At 38.2% G+C, this 19,892-nt stretch overlaps 1 protein-coding gene across 3 annotated transcripts in view; it reads left to right on the forward strand.

Annotated features, from left to right (window-relative positions):
• Positions 1-18,099: 18,099 nt before the first annotated feature.
• vegfc (vascular endothelial growth factor c) overlaps positions 18,100-19,892 on the forward strand; it is a 46,988-nt gene continuing 45,195 nt past the window's right edge. For all 3 annotated transcript variants that reach the window (XM_026302404.1, XM_026302405.1, XM_026302406.1), the window contains exon 1: positions 18,100-18,419. In XM_026302404.1, the coding sequence (XP_026158189.1) occupies positions 18,303-18,419 (117 nt within the window). In that variant the 5' untranslated portion in view covers positions 18,100-18,302. The remainder of the gene's footprint in view (positions 18,420-19,892) is intronic.

Raw genomic sequence — 19,892 nt, forward strand, 5'->3', positions numbered from 1 at the left:
GGGCGCCGGTGCTGGTGATGCGGGAGCCAGAAGTAAATTTTCCCATCCTCATTAGCTGTTGCCTGTCCGTCAGGAAGCTTGTTAGACTTGTTATAATTATACCCATCTCTCCACAATAACAGAAGTTACACCAAGAAAAGAGGATTTATAGGGAAGAGTGTAAAAATGGACATTTTCAACACATTGACACTATCTGTCATGAGGTGATCACACTGCAGCTCTGCAAGAGCCCTCTTGTGACTAACAGTGACCTGATGAATGATGTACATTTACTGACGACAAAGGTTTAATGAGAGCAAACATCTGGGTGTAAAACTAATTTGCTTATTTTTGCTTATTTTTGTTACTTAGAAGTATTTGAATAAATGCTAGTTTATTGATAATTACCATAATAACATTAATAAAATATATTTATTGGTGTTATTGAAGTAAGGGATGAAGAACAAATACTTTACTTATTAATAGTTTATGTTTCCTAAAAGAACTTTTACTCATTTTCCAAACGTGCCATCTTTTTTCTGCCCCCAATTCCAATTCAAAGATATCTAATTCCACCTCTGCAAGCAGTATGTTGGGTTTTTATACAAATAAATTTGCCTTGCCTTTCCTTGCCTTTATAACTGGATATTACTGGATTAAATGGAAATAACCAATGTAATGTTTATTAAGTAGGATTTCCTGCTAATTCTGCACTTTTGTACACATGGGAAGTCATTACTATTAGTAACACATCAGGACCATGTTTAAATGTTAAGTATCAGTGTATTAGCATATACTGTAACCTACTCCAAATAAGTGTGACCAGTAGATGGCGGCACAATCCTATTTAATTCATCTAGGCTGTTTATCAAAAAGTCTGGATTAATAAAAAGAGTGAAAAAGAATAGAGCTGTTTGCACTGAGCTACAGTAATATGATATTTGAAATCAAAATTTAAAATAAAGCTGGAAAATTTCATTCCTTTCATGACCGTACCTTGGCTGTGAACAGCACTACAAGGTTCTATGTTCCATAGAGTTTGAGAAAGTTGTGTTCCTAATTACATAAAATTCTGTTTCTTAACAGCTTATCATATGGAAGAACTCTCAAATTGTGTTCACATGTCTGGTATCAAAAATGCCAGAACTGACTCACCTCCCAGACTGACTCAATTTTACTGGTGTATGAGTCAAAGTGGATAGGAAGTGGAACACTAGTACGTCACATTGCACACAGCCTGTGTCCTATGACATTTCCTATGATAACATTGTATAAACCAGGCGTCTGATACTGATTACCATTGTCTTACAGTACAGAATAGAAAGCAGACATCATAGCAAGTTCTTCATGTGCACACTCAAAGAAAACCTTGAAAACTTGTTTCGCTTGCATAGAAAACAATTTAGCTCATTTATCTTGTTGAGTAATGTGGCATATTTTACATGCTAACTCGATGAGAGGGCATTGCATCACAGTTGTTCATTATATCTGTTTTGCCAGCTGTTCATGCTGAAAAAAGTACAAAAAAGCATCCTGATACAATTTGGATGCAGGGCCTTACTGGCCCAGGGGAAAAAATGCCTAATAGGTTGTCTCTTTAGTCTAATTTGACAATTCTGCTTCTAATTGTTCCAGCTGTTGTTCATGTTCCCTGGTTTACTGTCCATGAAACCTCAATATTTTAGTTTTTTCCCTGTGCCTGTATGCGCCAGTTGATATTGTTTCTATAAGTTTCTATGAGTTTGTGTCTTGTATTGCACAGAACTTAATACAAAGCAATACTACAGGGGAGGTCTGGGACATGGTATCTGAGTGGGCTCTGAATTTGTGAATGTTCTTGGTGTCTTTCATGGTAAACTGAGAATCTACTGGTGGTCACTGATGACAATGGAATATGTCAAACTAAAAAAAAGCATTTTTACACTTACACACTTACAGTCAGGATCTCCTGAAGCAGTGGATGGGTACTGATAGGCCAAAAGATCTGTTGTTACTATGGAAGGCACACAACCCCCAAATGCTCCCCGGGCGCCGCAGCATTGGCTGCCCACTGCTCCAGGTGTGTGTTCACTGCTGTGTGTGTGCACTTTGGGTGGGTTAAATGCAGAGCACAAATTCCGAGTATGGGTCACCCTACTTGGCCACAAAGTCACTTTCACTTTCACTTTCACTTTCGCTTTCACTTCATACAAAAGCCAGGGTGTGGGAGGAGATCAGAGAGGCTAATGGAGAAGGAAATTTTGGTTGCCTTCAAGGGGTTTCTGGCAAACCAGCAGACAACCCAATAAAGAACAGGGTTTAGCCAAGGCTGTATTAAACATGGGAGGAGAACTGGTAACTTTAATTAGGGATAATGTGGTGTAAGGAACACACTTAAGCACTCCTGAGTATGACCTATATGCTCTCTGTGGAGGAGGCAGACATCTCTGCAACACTACTTTGAAACAATTTCTGCAATGAAAAAATTCTAGCTGAATTGTTTGGGTGGAACATGCAGCATAATGCATGGCCATGATAAATAGTTGCTAGCTCATCTTAGGTTAGGACTGAGTTGTTGCCTCAAGTCCGTTCATGTGTCAGCTGTTGAGGCACTTTTGTTTCCAAGTGAATTAGCAGAAATTTGTCTTGTCATATGGGTAACATGGAATCCATCTTGTTGGAACAATTTTTTAGTTAAAAATATTTCTTTTGGGGTATATGTGCAATCAACCACAAACCTGTTTGTGTGCAAACCTGAGCATGTGTTTCCTGGTCATAAAGGCAGCAGGTGTTTTTCTGGCATTGTCAAACACACAGAACAGGGGTTGTTTGTTGGCAAGTATTCCTTTAGAACAGTTTCAGTGTCACTCATTGTGTCATGACAAAATGCTTTCAGCAAAGTTCCACAGACAATTACAAACATCCCCAATGTTGCACCTCTATAAATCAGGGAATTCTTGAAATTCCTGGATTTATTCCAATATTTTTTGTGTCACTTCCACATTTACTCCCACAGGTGACAAGTTTCAGCTGTTTATGAGCATTAAAGATCATTCTAAATTGCCACAAAAGGACCGGCATTATTTCAAATTTACGCTGACATTACATACACCTTCTGTCTCTTAGGTTATAATGTTCACGCATATTTAAATTCTCTGCAGTTACTAGAGGACACGTCTGACAATTTGAAAAGGGTCTGTTGTGTAAGATTCATTCTCAAAAATGGAAAACAGTGATGGAAAAAACTTGCATTTACTTGCATAAAAGGATGAAATAACTACTTAAGTCTTGTTCCTTATCATTTAAAAAAATAAAATAAAATAAAAAGATATTAAAAAATAAAAAACACAAATCACCATTGTTATTATTCACCTGTATGATTTAATTTGATGATTGATTAAGTCTGTCACAGTATGACTCAAAGAATGACATTAATACGGTGGACAACAACTTGTCCCAAGCAGAACCTCAATATTTTTCCTCACTGGTAGTTCTGCAGAAAGAAAATCTCAGTAAATTCATTCCATTTCTAAATTCCGGGTCACAAATTTTAAAGTGTTATTGGGTTGTACAAACAGTAAATAATAGTGGTTCAATCAAAAACAACTTGCTTTGTTTTGTTTCAAAGCAAGTTTAATGTATTGGAACATTTCAAGATAAACCTTTTTTTTTATTTCAGTCACTGCCTTTTTAAAAAAATATTACCTTCATGTTGTCCCTTGTGCATATAGTGTGGTATAAATATCACAGTCATTTGAAGGGACACTTCACTGGTGATATTTGCAGATTCTTAGGCTTTATATAAACATATAGATTCCCAACATTCCCAATTGAACTTGCTACTACTTTGACTGTTGGTGGCCTCTTTAATCAACTATTCAGACTTACTTTATTGTCCGAACAAAAGAAGCTGAGACAACAGAAAGACAATGGAACCATTCACCCAGAAAGAATAAAGCCCAGGGTTTATCCCCATTTAGGAAACCCAGGAATGTGTGTGTGTGTGTGTGTGTGTGTGTGTGTCTGTGTGTGTGTGTGTGTCTGTGTGTGTCTGTGTGTTAGGATAAGAATGGGTAATAATAACATTGGGTAAAAAAATTAAGAGATAATTAAACTTAAGTAAATTTCAAATACATTCAAATTATTTAAAAGCTAGTCATGACCTAGAGACAAGTACATGGTATTGTATGAGGATTGCTGCCAATCTCTACTGTTATCCATTCTGATGACTTCCGTCCCAGTATCTCCTGTTCTTTCCCTTGTTGGACTTCACCTCCCACATGCTGTATTTCTGCATCACTGATTCTAAATGTCCATTTGAAGTGTGAGAACTGGGGAGAAATGTGTCGGCATTCTACGTTCTGGAAACAATTGCATATTCAAATCAGAGAACAATATATTGACGCATGTAATTGAAACTACTAAACAAAATAGACTATACTATAGGCTGCTATGCTATGGCAGGGTGGGGGTGGGCATGTGCTGCATTTGCAGGTTTTTACTGTGCAGCTTATCAAGATAATTCTGAAGTCTTGGAGAGTTAGTCAGTAGATCAGGATAACAAACAGTATTGTTTCAACTGGGCAACCCTAACATATTCTTCTCTCCAAGCAAAAATGCTCTGACAGAGCAATTTATGTTCACCCCACTGGATCCACCTATTCCAAGGTCAACTTGCTAATCACTATACATATGTGTTTTCACTGAATGCACACAGATTATGAGCATTTAGAGAAATCCTACCTCCCACTCTGAACTTCCTTTGTTGTAAAATAACATCTTTTGCTATGTGGATTAACAAACAAACATTAAAAACTTTGGTGGGTGGTCGTAAGGGTACACTATAAACCTCTACAAGGTTTTTCAACAAAGAAACTAACAGACTTGGCAGAAGAAATGCCATAGTGGAATGAGGTATTTTATTTCAACCTAATTCATGATGAGACACCTCAACATGCACTACTGCATGCCTGACAGTCTTAATGCACCATGCATATTTAAGAATCTAAGCACTTGAAGCTAATGAGCCAAATGTATTTTATCAGTCATGTTAACATTTCATGTGGAAGCCTACATCAGCATGTGACATTCAACTATTTATGGTTAAATCTTTGTCAAAACCATCATTTCAACTGGGGCCATTACAGAAGCATTTCAAGTTTATTCTTACGTAATTTAAATAACCCTTGTCTCCCTTGGGTGTGTTCTTGTTATTACACACGCATACACAAATACACAGACATCAAATCCCTTCCTCCAGTCTGTCTGGTATTCCTGTGTTGATCAGTCATTGAAGAAGGTTTACGTTAAAGAGCTAATCAGGGATTTACATGTCTCCATGTTATCAAAACACACACATACACACACACACTCACTCATATACACAGTTACACAGTTCCTATCACATACGTACGCACCTTGGTCAATTCTCTACCATGATATTGCAATGGACATCACAGAAAACACCCCCTATATGACCTGCTTTTCAAACAGCAAAGCCCTCTCACTTTGGTACAGACAAAAATGCTACAGGAAGTCTTTTGCACAAACTGCTTCACCCTGTATGACTCTCTTCTGATTAGAATGTCCTCTGATAATATGCATAATTAAAACTAAATAAATAATAACAACTCAGGAAAGATCAAGAGAAATGGGAGGCACCTGAGATAATTTTCACCAAAAGGTCTGAACACTTATGTAAATGTAATATTTCAGTTTTTCCATTTCTAAGATTCAGTTTTCACTTTGTCATTATGTGGTACTGAGTGTATATTAATGAGAAAAAAATGATTTAAAACAATTATAGTATCAGGCTGCAAAAAATTGAAGTGGGTCTGAATACACTGTAATATAACTGTTATATATGTTCATCCATCCATCGATCCATTATCTATACCTACTTATTCCTAAGTAGGTTCAGGGGAATCTGCTGGAGCCTATCCCAGCTCTCTTTGGGTGAAAGGCAGGGGTCCACCCTGGACAGGTCACCAGTCCATCACAGGGCCACATAGAGACAAACAACCTCACACACTCACACTCACCTCTATGGACAATTTAGTGTCACCAATCAACTTGACATACATGGTTTTGGACTGTGGGAGGAAACCAGAGTACCTGGAGAAAACTCACACAAGCATAGGGAGAACATGCAAACTCCACACTGAAAGGCCCCTGAGGGGTTGTGAACCCAGGACTTTCTTGCTGTGAGGCAAGTATATCGTCTTTATTCTCTCTATCTATTCTCAACACTATGGTTAACATGTTTAGTAGAAATTTAGTTGTAAGTTGAAATGCATTGCAGCGGACTGAGTATAGTACTTCCTGTGAACAGGTTATAACAAAGTTGAGTATAAAAATTTTGGAGCATATTGTGTTAAATTTCTGACTCTGTGTAAACACACTACTTGTTACAACATCTGACCAACTCAAAATCAAGCAATTATTTTCGTATCAGCTCAAATTCCACAGACGTCTATGATTGCATGACCAAAAGCATAGCAATTCAATTACGAAACACAAACACTGAAAAAACAGAGGGATAGACACACACACACACACACACACACACACACACACACAAAGGAAGACAGAGAGTGGTTCTCAGTGTGTACAATCTTGAACTGTTTTTGTGGGGGGTCTGTGTTAGTAGTGTTTGCATGTACTGTGTGTATGTGTTCAATTAACTGCCTGACTAAGAGGTCAGTGCTGAGGCAAGGATGTTGTTTGTGTAACCCAGAGCTGGAGAGATGCAGGGAGATAAAACGACACAAGCTAAATTCCTGCAACAACACTATTATAGCTATTCTAATTTGCCTTCATTTAATATGTGCCAATGACTGTCACAGGGTTCCTTTTTCATGACTTATATACACCCAGTACATTTATTATGTATACCTCTTTCAGTATAAGATACTATTATGACAAGTAAAGTTATGTGCAAAAGCAGTAAAGGGCCCTTGAATTAACTGCACACTTGTGAATGAAATGAGCCTTGATAAGACATACTTGACATCAACAATGTGTTTACCTCATTAACATGGATGAATTATCATTTAAATCTAAATTTATTTTCACCACAAATCACAGCCCTTCCTCAGTTGTGCAGGAAATTAGGACATCACACTCACACTGCTATTAACAGCATTACATATCTGATGTCCCTTGAGGATACATAAAAAGGAGCTTCTTATAGCATGTGATCTTGTGTAATCAAATCGAATTTAGATAACTTTTAAGCATCAATGGAAAATGAAGTAAATTAGTGGTTGTAACCCTGCAAACAAGGAATGTCTAGTAGTTAATACAGCATGATCGTTCACAGGATAGGTCTGAAATCAGCGGTTTACACAGAGCAGTACTTTGAAATTTTAGAGACTTAGGAATGGTCATTTTGATATATCATTTTTCAGGGGATGCTGCATTGTGGGATGTTTAGCAAAAAGGAGTGTACACACTAGGGTACATTGTATTCCATTATAGAAGTACTGAGAATTGTTTCAGGGTAACTTGCATTGCATATACTGTATGTGAAATGGTGGAGCACAAATATGGTTTACTACATAGAAAATAGTGACTTTGTACATGACCATTAACTCATGTTGTACTTCTACATTCACTTAAAAACACAACCTCTTACCACTTTTCTGATGTTGAAGACAATCCATATTGTCAAGAGAGCAACTTCATATCTAAAATAAACTTATAACACTGGTGAAGTGAATGTTTTACAAGTGCACACACACACGTCTCCTCATGGAAATTTCACATTAGCTTACATTCATTTCCTGGAGATTTGTCCTGACCTTAACCATAACCACTACTTGCCTAACCCTCAACCTCACCCTAACCTTAACCTAACTTTGACTAACCTTACACCAAGTCATCACTTTAAAATTCAGTGGTTTACATGCTGGGGACCACCACCCAGTCCCCATGAAGAAAGTCATGTCTCCAAAAAATGTGTGGTCAGATTTGGGTCCCCACAGTGTCAGTAATACTGTGTACACCTACACACATACACACACACACAAAATGTCTGGAGGGAAAGCATGTTAGTGTGGAGATAAGGGTCCTTTGTTAGCTAGTTGACACTGAGACACCATCAATTAGACTGGGCCCACGGAAACAGGTCAAAGACTGGTGTGTGTTTGGATCTCAGCGTGTGTGTTTCATTTAGTGTGTGTGTGTGTGAGAGAGAGAGAGAGAGAGAGAGAGAGAGACAGAGAGAGAGAGAGAGGGTGAAAACGGAATACTTTTTATAGTAAGTTGTTCTCTTTGTGTAGATTTAGTAACTTAAAATCATCCAAAACTTAATCATATTGTAGGTGCACCAGGTAACAGGATGCTAATATAGGAAGGCAAAAATAAATGACTTATTTTGTCATTTCGACTGGAGAACATCTTAATCTTCAACACCAAACTGCCTGACTGGTCTACTCTACCTGCATTTATTTCTCATCTTCATGTGCATGTCTATGCACAGATGGCTATATCCACAGACAAAATGACATGAATATGCAGTCTATTTGAATCAAAGAACAATATTTGAGAAATTTTATGTTTCATACATTTTTATTAAAATATTAAGATTCCCCAGGGACCTATGCATGGGTCCTGTTTGTAGACTTTAGCTCAGCCCTCAACACATCATCCCAGACATCCAAACTCATCCACCTCACTGTAACAGCCTCCACCTGACAGGCCAAAGGCAGCAGGTGGTGCTGGGGAAAAGCACTCACTCCGTCAGCAAAGGAGTCCCACATGGATGTTTATTCTTACCCCTGCTCTTCTCCCTCTACAACTACGACTGCACCTCAGGGGATCCCTCTTGACGTGGGACAAGTCGTCTTGAGCTGTGAAGTGTGCAGGTCAAGAGACAGAAGATTTCTGCAGATCCCTCACATACTGGTCTCAAACTGTTTGAACTCATCTTCTCTGGACAGCGCCACAGAACACTGTATGCCAGAACTACCATTTCCCTTTTCTTTCTTGTATATGGAAACGCTCTTGGCAATAAAGATAATTCTGATTCTGACTCTAACTGTAAAAAATGAAGGTGACCTTTGTAACTATGATCTCAAAAATTCTTTGTGCCTGAGTTCTAAAAGGGGACATTTTAATCACATTGGAATAGCATCTCTTAAATAAATGTTATTTTGGCTTGCAATAGATTTTATAGTAGATATGTTGGAATATTGCATCCTCCACGTGTAAAAGATCTGGCATCTTGTATGAAATTTTATCATTTCACCTTAATTTTTCAACAAATTTACATTTTTTTAAACTGCAAATAATGTGGCTCTCATTTTTATGAAAATGTCAGGGATTATTACTCTTGGCTAGTTCCATTTTCCTGACACTGGACCAAATTAGAAGAGATTTTGTGGTTGCATTTAGATTAGTGAAGGGCAGAAGTGCTGAGGTGAACCCAGTCCACAGTGTGAGCGTGTTCAGCTGAAATAACTTGGCATGAAGTAGAGAATGAAAGACTGAGGCCTTGGGAAGTAGGCTAGAGACTGACACACATGCACACACATCCACCAGTGAAGTGGAAAGGTTACACTATGCAGGGGGTCTCTCTTCATCTCCAAGTTTAGCCAAGACTCTTGTGTGTGTGAGGGGCCACTCTGCAGATATTTAGGGGATTTGAAATCCTTCAGCATGGTCAGCATTCCTAAGTATTACAGCACACACACAAAGACTAAGAAAAAATGCCTCAAATGATTTTTTATTACCTCTGTGTATACTCCTTTTGGATTCAATAGGGTGAGAATATGGAGCATTGATTTTGTATGTAGTTTTAGAAGAATCATTTAGACCATGTCTAAAACAATTATAGAAATGGTTTAGCATATGCATATGCAGTCTTTGTTTTTTGTGTGGGTACATGTCTTTGGTTGTTTGATACCTAGTGTGGACATTTTGGCCCATCGTCAAAACTTTAAATGTTTTTTTGAGATACTTCATTTTAGGTTTAAAGTTAGAATCACGTTCAGGTTTTAGTTAGTTTCCTCACAACAACTATAGGTTAACTCTCTCTCTCAGTGTGTGTGTGTATTGTGTGTGTGTGTGTGTGTGTTCCATGCTCCTCATTAGACCAAAAAAGGGATTACTGTTTTGATTTACATTGTTTTGATTGGCCTGTAACTCAGAGATCAAGGATCCCTCTAAGAACTGCAGAACAAGCTGGTGTAATAGTTTAGGAGACAACAACCAGCAGTGAGGCCAGGAGTATACAGAATAAAAGATATGGACATGTACACAAAGGAATAACTCCTTAGCACATCTAAAAATCCACTTTAATGCTTCCTCCTAATTGTTGTGCTAACTGTTACATTCAGTTGATAGTACAGTGAGAGCGAGTGTAGGGCGTTTTTAATACAAAAAGTGGAATTATGTTTAAAAAGTGCTTAGAATGGCACCTGTTATATAGCACTTTTATCCAGAACACTTTAAATATTTCTTATTCACCCATACACACACACACACACGCATACAAGAAAAACAACCATCCTGGCCATTGTTGTTGAGTTCCGGTAGACTAAAAATTCCCACAGTTGAGATGGTAGCTGAGTACACACACACACACACACACGCACACACACGCACACACGCACACACAAAATAACAAATATTAATTGTTTTCCGCAGAACTGTGAAGTCTTGGTAGACTGGAACAATAGTATTACTGGAATTTCACGTTACTCTCAATGATAAAAGGGGAATAGGATTTAAATTAAAACAAAAGCAATGAATATCATTTTTTGTGAGTCTTGGGTCCAATGAGGTCATGTGCTCGATTTTCATTGTCATTGTCCTGTTTTACGAATGTAAGTACTGGGGCTAAATGTTTAAGATGCAGTACGGACTGTACACAAAATGACAGAAAGAATTGACATGTGTCTTCCTGTTGAGTGTGTTGTATAGTTCAACAGGACTCTGCCACTAATTACATTTTGTGACTGCTACTGTAAGTGTCACTTTGGGGAGAGATGAATCATCTTGAAGGCATATACAGTAGTTACACCAAAGGCGTATTATATCTGTACATATGCATATTACATCTCAGGTCTTTGAACCAGAGTCCAAGCTGACCCAAACTGCTCTTTTTTTCAAATGTTAAAGGTGGAGTCAGTTTGGGTGGCATATCTATCAGTCTGTAAACTGCTTGATAATCCTTGAAATGGTCTCATGTTATACTGTACTATACTTGTCTACAAACGTAGCCTCCAGAGCATTTAAACATCCAGCTCATTGGGAAGATTTCTGCTCATATATTTGGTAGTTCTAGCATATTTTATTTTTTTTAAAATGTAAGTCTGTGAGAGGAAATTATGTGATTTTGTGCAAGCCTACTCAATTTTTAAAATCCTATAGCTCTAACATACTATATGTAAAACAGATACTGTTTAAATGTTTAAAAGAATTTTGACTTTTATCATTGTTTTTTGCAGCTGTTTTCAGACTTTTCAGTTGTGAAAGAAGTATGGGTTTTTTTCTTGTCTGTATTCAACAGTAGTGACTTTCAGTGAGAGAGAGAAACACTTAGGTACCAGGAGCAAACAGAGAGGCGGCCGCTAATAAGCAGGTCAAAAGTACTAACAACACTTCTTAACCTGCAGAAAAGGTGCAGGCAGAAATGTGGCCCAGAACAAAGCAATTTTGTAACAGATGGGGGATAGGGTGAATCTCAATTCCCTTATTTTACCATTCCTTGGTGGACCCAGAAGTCATTACAATCTACCATGTTGATGTATGTCCTAAAGCTCTTATTTTTGGTCTGCGGATGCTGCCTGGAGGAGCTATAAACAAGGATACGTTAGTACATCCTTTGTGGAAGTCTGTTATGCACTCGCGTTTTTTAAGAAACTGTTTCTGATGAGATGCTTTACATTAGGGAACAAACAAAAAAACATCTCATATTTGCCAGCTCCTCTGTCCTGTCATCTTTTTCTTGCACTTTATGTGGATGGGACTAAGACACAAGAATAAAATGTGTGTGAGGGAAGTGCGGATGCAATTAGTGGAACTGGGATTCACCTACAGACTTGGCAGAAGGTAGAAGTACATCAAAATAAGAGCTTTTAACAAGAATCATGACATTTTTTTCACTGCAAATCTTCTGTTGACCATAATTATCTTTGTATCCTATCAGCATGCAAAAAGGCTGTCTCTAAACTGATTTATTCCAGTGATTTTGTTGCAACCACATCCTAATCGCCAAACATCTTAGTAGCATATGATTTAAAATTTAGGGACACAGCGTTGCCAGAGCAGTTATGACCTCCACTGGATTAGCTACATTGTCAACATAAGCGTGCTGAAGTGGATGTTGCCTGTGTACACAGGCAGGGAAGATAAGGTTAGTTATAAACATGGCAGCTGTGTACTAGTAATGTACTAATCTAAGAGGTTGTTGAGGTTTTGCTTCCAGCTGTAACAACAGTGAGTTTTTCTTAAGGTAACACACTGCACACTGATCATAATTGCATCCTTATTAGCACAGACAGTTCATTTTGTTGTATTTGGTTAACTGAGGATCATAACCAGGGTAATAATAAAACAGATGTAATAAATGCCAACTATAAATCATTACAGAAAAAAAGACATGAGAGCAGAAAGGGTGAAAATATAAGTGTATAGTTTAGAGTAAAACAATATATATGAGAATATGTTGTGAATTAATCTTGTCATTTCAACAAATACTGGTGAAAACACATTTTCCAAACTGTGAATGTGTCAGTTTCATAAGAATGGCAGTATTACTGGAAACTATTTACCAAAACGTCTGGTTTAGTCTGAGAAGCCAGTGTTTGTCTCCAAAGCTGACTGACCACAAATGTCAGTGACCCACTGTGTGACTACAGTGGGTCAGGCTAGCTGTCATGTCATATACACAAGAATGTAAGAATGCCTCAGTTGCTGTCTCCCATGCCCCCTGGTATAACCAAAGTATAATCAAGAAAATAAGAGAATCGAGAATAAGAGAATAAAGTTATTATCCTGGAACGTCACCAAAAACACTGCACATCTCACCAAGAAGACTGGAATCCTTTAAAAAGTTTCACATTGTTGGGTTTAAGTTTCAGTTTTTGTCCCATTATTTTCTCTTTGTCTTAATGTTTTTATTTTTTCATCTGTCTTGTTTTTCTTATGCTAAACTGCTTGGAATGTCCTAAATACTGTGAACTGTGTACTGTGAAATGTACAGTGTCCACACACACAGTGCACAGACATACAGACACATATGCAGGCACACATCACACTAATCACTACTAGTCTACATTTAACCAGCTAGACATGAACACACTAAAGTTTGTTACATGGAATGTACATGGGATTGGTTCATGGGAAAAGAGATTAAAAATTCTAAATCACTTAAACAACCTACAAGCAGACGTTGTTACAGGACACTCATTTAGCAATGATAGCAGAACAGGTACTCATTTCACCAGTTTCCTCCCCTGACTGTTATAACTCTAAACAAAGAGGAGTCGCCATTTTTGCCCCTTTTCCATTATACAGTTTTAGCACTACTCACCTCTACTCGATTCCACTCGACACGGTTTTGGTCATTTTCCATTGCAATTGAGAACCACCTCAACATGGGCGGGGTCATCACAGCATGGTGGCTGCGAAATTGCTGTGATGCCACCAAGCACAGAAAATGATCAAACTTCCCCAAGGCTGTCTTCAAAGGGGCACCAGGCAGGGTTTCCCGCACTCCTTTGCTTCGCCATTTTTATTGAGACTCTAGCTGCTGCTATTCAACAAAATAAAAATACAGGACATGTACATGATAAAATAAACCTTTATGCTGATGATGTATTACTTTTACTCTCAAATTTGCAAATCTCTCTCTCTGAAGCAATCAAAGAGAGAGATTTTATAGACATAAAATTACCAAATTTTCATCATTATTTCCTTGCAAATAGATTACAATATATCTCTAAATTGATTCATTGCAATCCACTTGACTTCACCTTGAGAGGTATAGAGAAAACATTCTGCTAGAAAATCAACATCTGTAACCTACCTTTCATTAGCTCTACTATCAAACAACATAGATGCTTTAAAAGCATTGAAATAAATATGTCTCTGACAGCCTGGTGGGAGTTCCTTAAAATGACTAGGTCTTCACCTACTCCATGCAAACTTACACTAATCTGGAACAATCATGACATCCTGCTAAATAAGAAAATGTTAAATTTCTTAGTGTGGTATGACAAAGGTATAAGATTGTAGTGAACCTAAGGCAGGAGTATATGTTCACATTCCAAGACTGAGGAAGGAGTTTTTATTTATTTATTATCAGTTTCCGAATTTATTGTTCTGAAGACTGATAACCCCAGGCTTTTAGTGACCCATTAAAGTAACAGCAGGAAGTGGCATAGCCATCTCGACCAAATACTGCGCTGACTCCCTTTCACCAACGGCAGACCACCAGCTTTTACTAAGAGAGCCCTTTTAACAAACAGACCCCCCCTGCTCACATTCAGCCATAAATACCTTAAAACTATTCCTGGTTCCCTTCCAGAAATAAGCTGAAACCTATGCAGTGACTTGTGAATTGTTTTTGTTATATTTCTGCTTCGATTGCTAAATATGTAATATGTGTGACCAGAACTAAGCAAAGCATCACTGTCAGACGGTGTGAAATAGAAGCTGTGTTATTGTCACTCATGCTTGTGATTAATCCATATACCTATGTGAAGTTTTATTGAGGACAGCACAGTGGCTTAGTGGTTAGCACAATTGCCTCACAGCAAGAAGGTCTCGGGTTTGCAACCCATCAGGGACCTTTCTGTGTGGAGTTTGCATGTTCTCCCTGTCCTTGTATGGGTTTCCTTCGGGTACTCTGGTTCCCTACCACATTCCAAAAAGATCTATGGCAGGTTGATTGGTGACTCTAAATTGCCCATAGTGAGTGTGAGTGGTTATTTGTTTCTATGTGGCCCTGTGATGGATTGGTGACATATCCCAGCTCTCTTTGGGTGAAAGGCAGGGGTACACCTGCTCCAGTAGATGCCCATGACCCTAGGAATAAGCGGGTATAGATAATGGATGGATGGAAGTTTTATTGAATTTCATTTATGTTGTTGTTGTTGTTGTTGTTGAACTACTGACTGATTACTTGATATGTTTGTCATGTGAGAGCAAAGAAAAGCAACGAACAGGCTCCAGGTCTGCAGCTGAAGCATGGGGAGAACATGCAAACAAATTTCAACATCAACATTACCAGTATGTACTAAGTTCACAAATACACTGGGGCAGCTGTTGCAGGTCAGGATCTCTCAGGAACTCTCTGTGACTTCAATTAACTGCAGCACAAAACCATGTAGCCCTGCTCTCACTGGAGGTCCGACTGCCTATTTTAAGTTGGCTTCTGTATTTCACAAAAAATGTAAAATACAATAAAGTGTTACTCTCTAAACAAACTGTGTAGTTTGAAGAAGCATAGAGAAGATAGAACCACTCTGAGCCAATGAGCAGCAGAAGAAAAAGATCAGGTCCTCTAGTCTCTACTTGCAAGCAAGTATTGTTAAATGTAAAAATTTAACAGGTGTGGACTCACTTCCTCCCATTCCCATTCAGGAGCACACTGCTTGGTGTAGTTAATGTTAAAAATATAAAGCCCAGCACGGGAAGACACACATACAGGCACACCCAGATTCTCTGCAGATCTCTTTCAAGATGTCTTGCTCTGAGGACAAAATGATCAGAAAAGAATTATCAGGAAGAACACGGTCGCTCTCGCCAGTCCAACAGACAGAAAAAGAGCGCAGGCAGAAGAACAGTGAGGTAGAGACTGCTTTTATTGCCCACGCAGAGAAAAGAACCAACAACACACGTCCTCCCCATGTGTGCCTGTCCTGTAGCAAATAGCTCACCTCCAGCTGACCGTCTCACATCAACGAAACTCCACAGGACAACCATGCAGCAGCCAGACGGAGAGCAACGAGAGGCGCCGAATGGACTCCAGGACTGCAGCCAAAGACTTTCAGGGGTATGCCTACATCTCTCCTAAAAACCGGCAGACTGCAGTCAAACCAGCCCATAGCGGAATGGACAGAGCCTCAGTAAACCTGAGGTCAGACAAGTAACCTGTGGCTGTGCTGGTTGTCTCCCATTGATATCAGTTGGTCTCTATAGTTACCTAGAGCTTCCTCCTAAACTGGTGTTTAGACTTCAGACTCAAACCCAGGACATAAATTGATTTTAAAATTTCTTTCCCACCACTGCAAAACACCTACGCTGTTATGCTGTTTAATTAGTTAATTCATATACGCTGTTTGACTTTCCCTGTTTCTCCTACCATGTATAGTTGAATAAATCTTTACAAGGCATCTATGACTGGCATCATTGATGTTATTTCACACAGTAAACTTGTTACTGAATCAGAGCACTATCACTCAGAGTAGATGCTGATATCCTGCATTGTTCATCATTTGACTGGTCCTGACCTCAAAGGATCTGGTGCCCCAAAATTATGAAGATGGTTTATGATATTAATAATTCATAAACCCATTAATGTTCTATACATATATATTTATGTTCCCTACAAGATATCTTTAAGATATTTTCTAAATCTCGAACCTTTATCCCAGGATCCAGGAATTTGTGACACAGCATGGGATTAGTAGTAATAAATTCCTTGAATACCAACAACTGAAATCCATTATTCAAGCTAAATTCAAATGTAGCCAACTTGACTTATGATAAGCAAATTCATCACCCTGTTAAGCCCTAAACTACTATTTAAAATTTCTGTTTTAATATCTACAACTGATGGTGTGATTTCTCTCCCACCCTCAAAATCGGAGGCAGGTTTATCCATTAGTCCAGATCAATTTTCTGGAACTGGATATGTTTACAGACCTTTAAAATGATTAAAAATCAAAATTTATAGCTCATTCAGAACAAAATCTTCCACAGAATGCACTACACAGGACTAAGGATGCTCAGAAATTCAGACCTACACTCACACATATACTTGTGCATACACTCACATACTCACATTCACATGTTTTGTGGTAGTTTTCATCTCTGTGTATCATTGCTGACACTGTAAATTGTATTATTAACATATAGTTATTATTATTATTTTAACAATATTGTATTGCACTGACTAGTAATGTCTTAACATTGTATTGATAACATAGTATAAGCATTGTTATTGTTTATATTGTATAAGCATCACTGAAGTTGTTGTTTTCTATTGTCTGTCTCTCTATCTCTATCCCCATCCCTTCTGTCCCCCCTGCCCCCTGACCTGTCCTGTAGCTGGCATCATTAAAATAAACAAGATCTATTCAACAAGAAGAGTTGGTTCAACACCTCTTAGGAAAGCAACTGTGTTGGCTCAAAAAAGCATCCAGATCCTCAATACTGTATGTCTGAAATATTATGGATATTCAAGTTAAATCGATTTATTGTCTAATGGCCTGCCATAGACAGCTACTCTTGTTTTCTCAACTTAATTCTCCTACTAATATGTATGAAGCTAAAATCATGCAAAATACATGACTTCCTCCAGACATTTCTCAATAAAGTGAGAGTGTTCATTAGGACAAGACAGATGATATATAAAACATTATATCTAATGTGAAATATCTGTAGTTGCTTATGTGAAATGTATATTATTAAACAACTGCAAGAGCTTGAAAATGAGCTTGTTCAGAATTGAAGATAGGCAAAATACATAAAATAGACCATTTTTATGTCTTCAGCCCATATTTCCATACTTAATGATCTATACATGTGAATTTGGTCGTGATGTCTTTAAACACATGTTTGTATACTTGTATACTCTATTTTACAAGGCCAAATAGGTTGTCTCACAAAGATGAAACTACAATATCTTGACAAAATACCTGGTCCTTTGGGCATTTCATAGCTGCTCCGATGTAGACATCCCCTTTATTATATATTATGAAAATTTAGCGTGTGAGCGAGGAAATAGTTACTGGGGCTCTTTAATGCAATAGAAAATACCGATTTCTACACTTTTTATCGCTTGTCCACACACGAGGACAGCTGTGCGCTTTTATTTTGAAGGCAGACGCTTTTCCTGTCATTTTTCGGATTAACCGACGCCACAGACGTTTTGACCGGATTTATCTGTTTCCATATGACCGGGCTTTCACAGCGGGGCCCAAACACATGCTGCAGTCTCCGTGTGGAAGCTGTACCGGACCGTGACAGAAAGAGAGAGAGAGCGAGAGACCTAATGAAAGAGTGCTTTCTGCGGCAGGAGAGGGCAACGCAGACACTGGGGAGGATTTTTTAAAATATCCATTTTCATGGTTCTCATATCATAAACACTTTCTGAGGACTTTCTAACCATGCACCTACTGGGAATATCTCTTTTATTCGCTTATCTTGTCTACACCAACCTTGCCAGCGACTTCAGCCACAGCGACTATTATGAATATTACGAGCAGGAGCAGACGGACGAGGCGGTAAGTTTGAACAACACAAAAAAGACTAGAATTTGTTAGAAGCACACTTGGAAGTGTTTGTGTGGGTGTATGCTCATAACACCAGCCTATATTCGCCTTAATGTTTCACCTGATCCTGGCCAGTGAGGGTGGAGATGGACAGAGCCCGTCATGTGGTTCCAGGGGGCACAAAATGTAGTTCGTTTAATTCTTTAGGCTCATTTTAGTGGGAAATACCACCTGAAAAGCAGCGACCAGGATGGAGTATGTGTCATTTTAATATTTCTGTTTTTCTATTATTACACAACTCCATCGATCAACTCCACATTACATGAGCAGCAGTTTGATATCACCCTCATCTTACTCTACCCTTTAAACTAATATGTATAATCTAAAATATATGTATAATAATGTACATGTTAGAGTTTAATAATGTTAATTTAGAGATTATACATTAAGATGAATTTGTGGAGACATATGTAGTGGAGAGCCAACTAACTCTGGGAACCCACCTGCTGCGGCTGGCATAAATCCTAATGATGTCATTTCATAGTGTGTATTATGATACAAAATATTTAAGTTGGGTCTATGTATGGACATAGTCCTATGACAGGACAGCCAAAACATATAATGTTGTTACGATAATAAGACTATAATGTTCATTTAAAAACCTTGGTATTACACCATTCACATGGTTTGAACACAATGGGTAATTCAGTGCTATTTTCAGTTTGATGAGTGCTTTGGGAAACAATGTCATCAGGGTTTTCTCACCTCAGATTCTGAGAAAAGAGTGCATTACAACCTGGAGGTGTGGCAGAAAGCAGGCATGTCTTGGGAAAGATGCTACTGACTTGGTTTTCATGTTTGACCTGCACAAGGAACTAAAAGTAGGATATCTTTGCTGCAGCTGCAACTTTTTTTCATCTGTTAAGTCTTCCAACTTTATGGAAGTGGAATATTAAATCACGGATATTCCCTCTTTAATATGGTTAAATATAGAAAGTATTACATAGACAAAAATGTGGGGCATGACTGCATCAACTCTGGAACTGCATTTTTATGCATCTACAGGATGTTACATAAATTAGATTTTAACATTATTGTGCCATATTCTGGGTTATTAAAATATCTAAACACCATGTCCAGAACTTCCAGAAATCGACTTCATTTTCCCCTCTAAAAGGTGCCTGTTTTCCTGTATAATGCACATAAACCCCAAAACATCTAGAAAAAGTGCCCATATCCTTTGGAACTGTACAGTAACTAAATGTAATTAAACTGTTCTCACATGTAGAAAATAAATAAATGAATTTAAAATAAAAAAATCCCACCTGTGATGCTTGCGCTTTCCCCCTCTTATTCAGTTTTACCACATATCAGTCTTCACTTCCCCTGGTGGGTGTGTGGCTTTGGACAAAGGGAAAAAGCTCATTGGTAACAATCAGGACTCAAAAGGAGAAGCCAAAGCCAGATCTCTTTGGGTCTATTTTT

Source organism: Mastacembelus armatus, chromosome 1 (assembly GCF_900324485.2).
Source record: "Mastacembelus armatus chromosome 1, fMasArm1.2, whole genome shotgun sequence".
Lineage (NCBI taxonomy): Eukaryota > Metazoa > Chordata > Actinopteri > Synbranchiformes > Mastacembelidae > Mastacembelus > Mastacembelus armatus.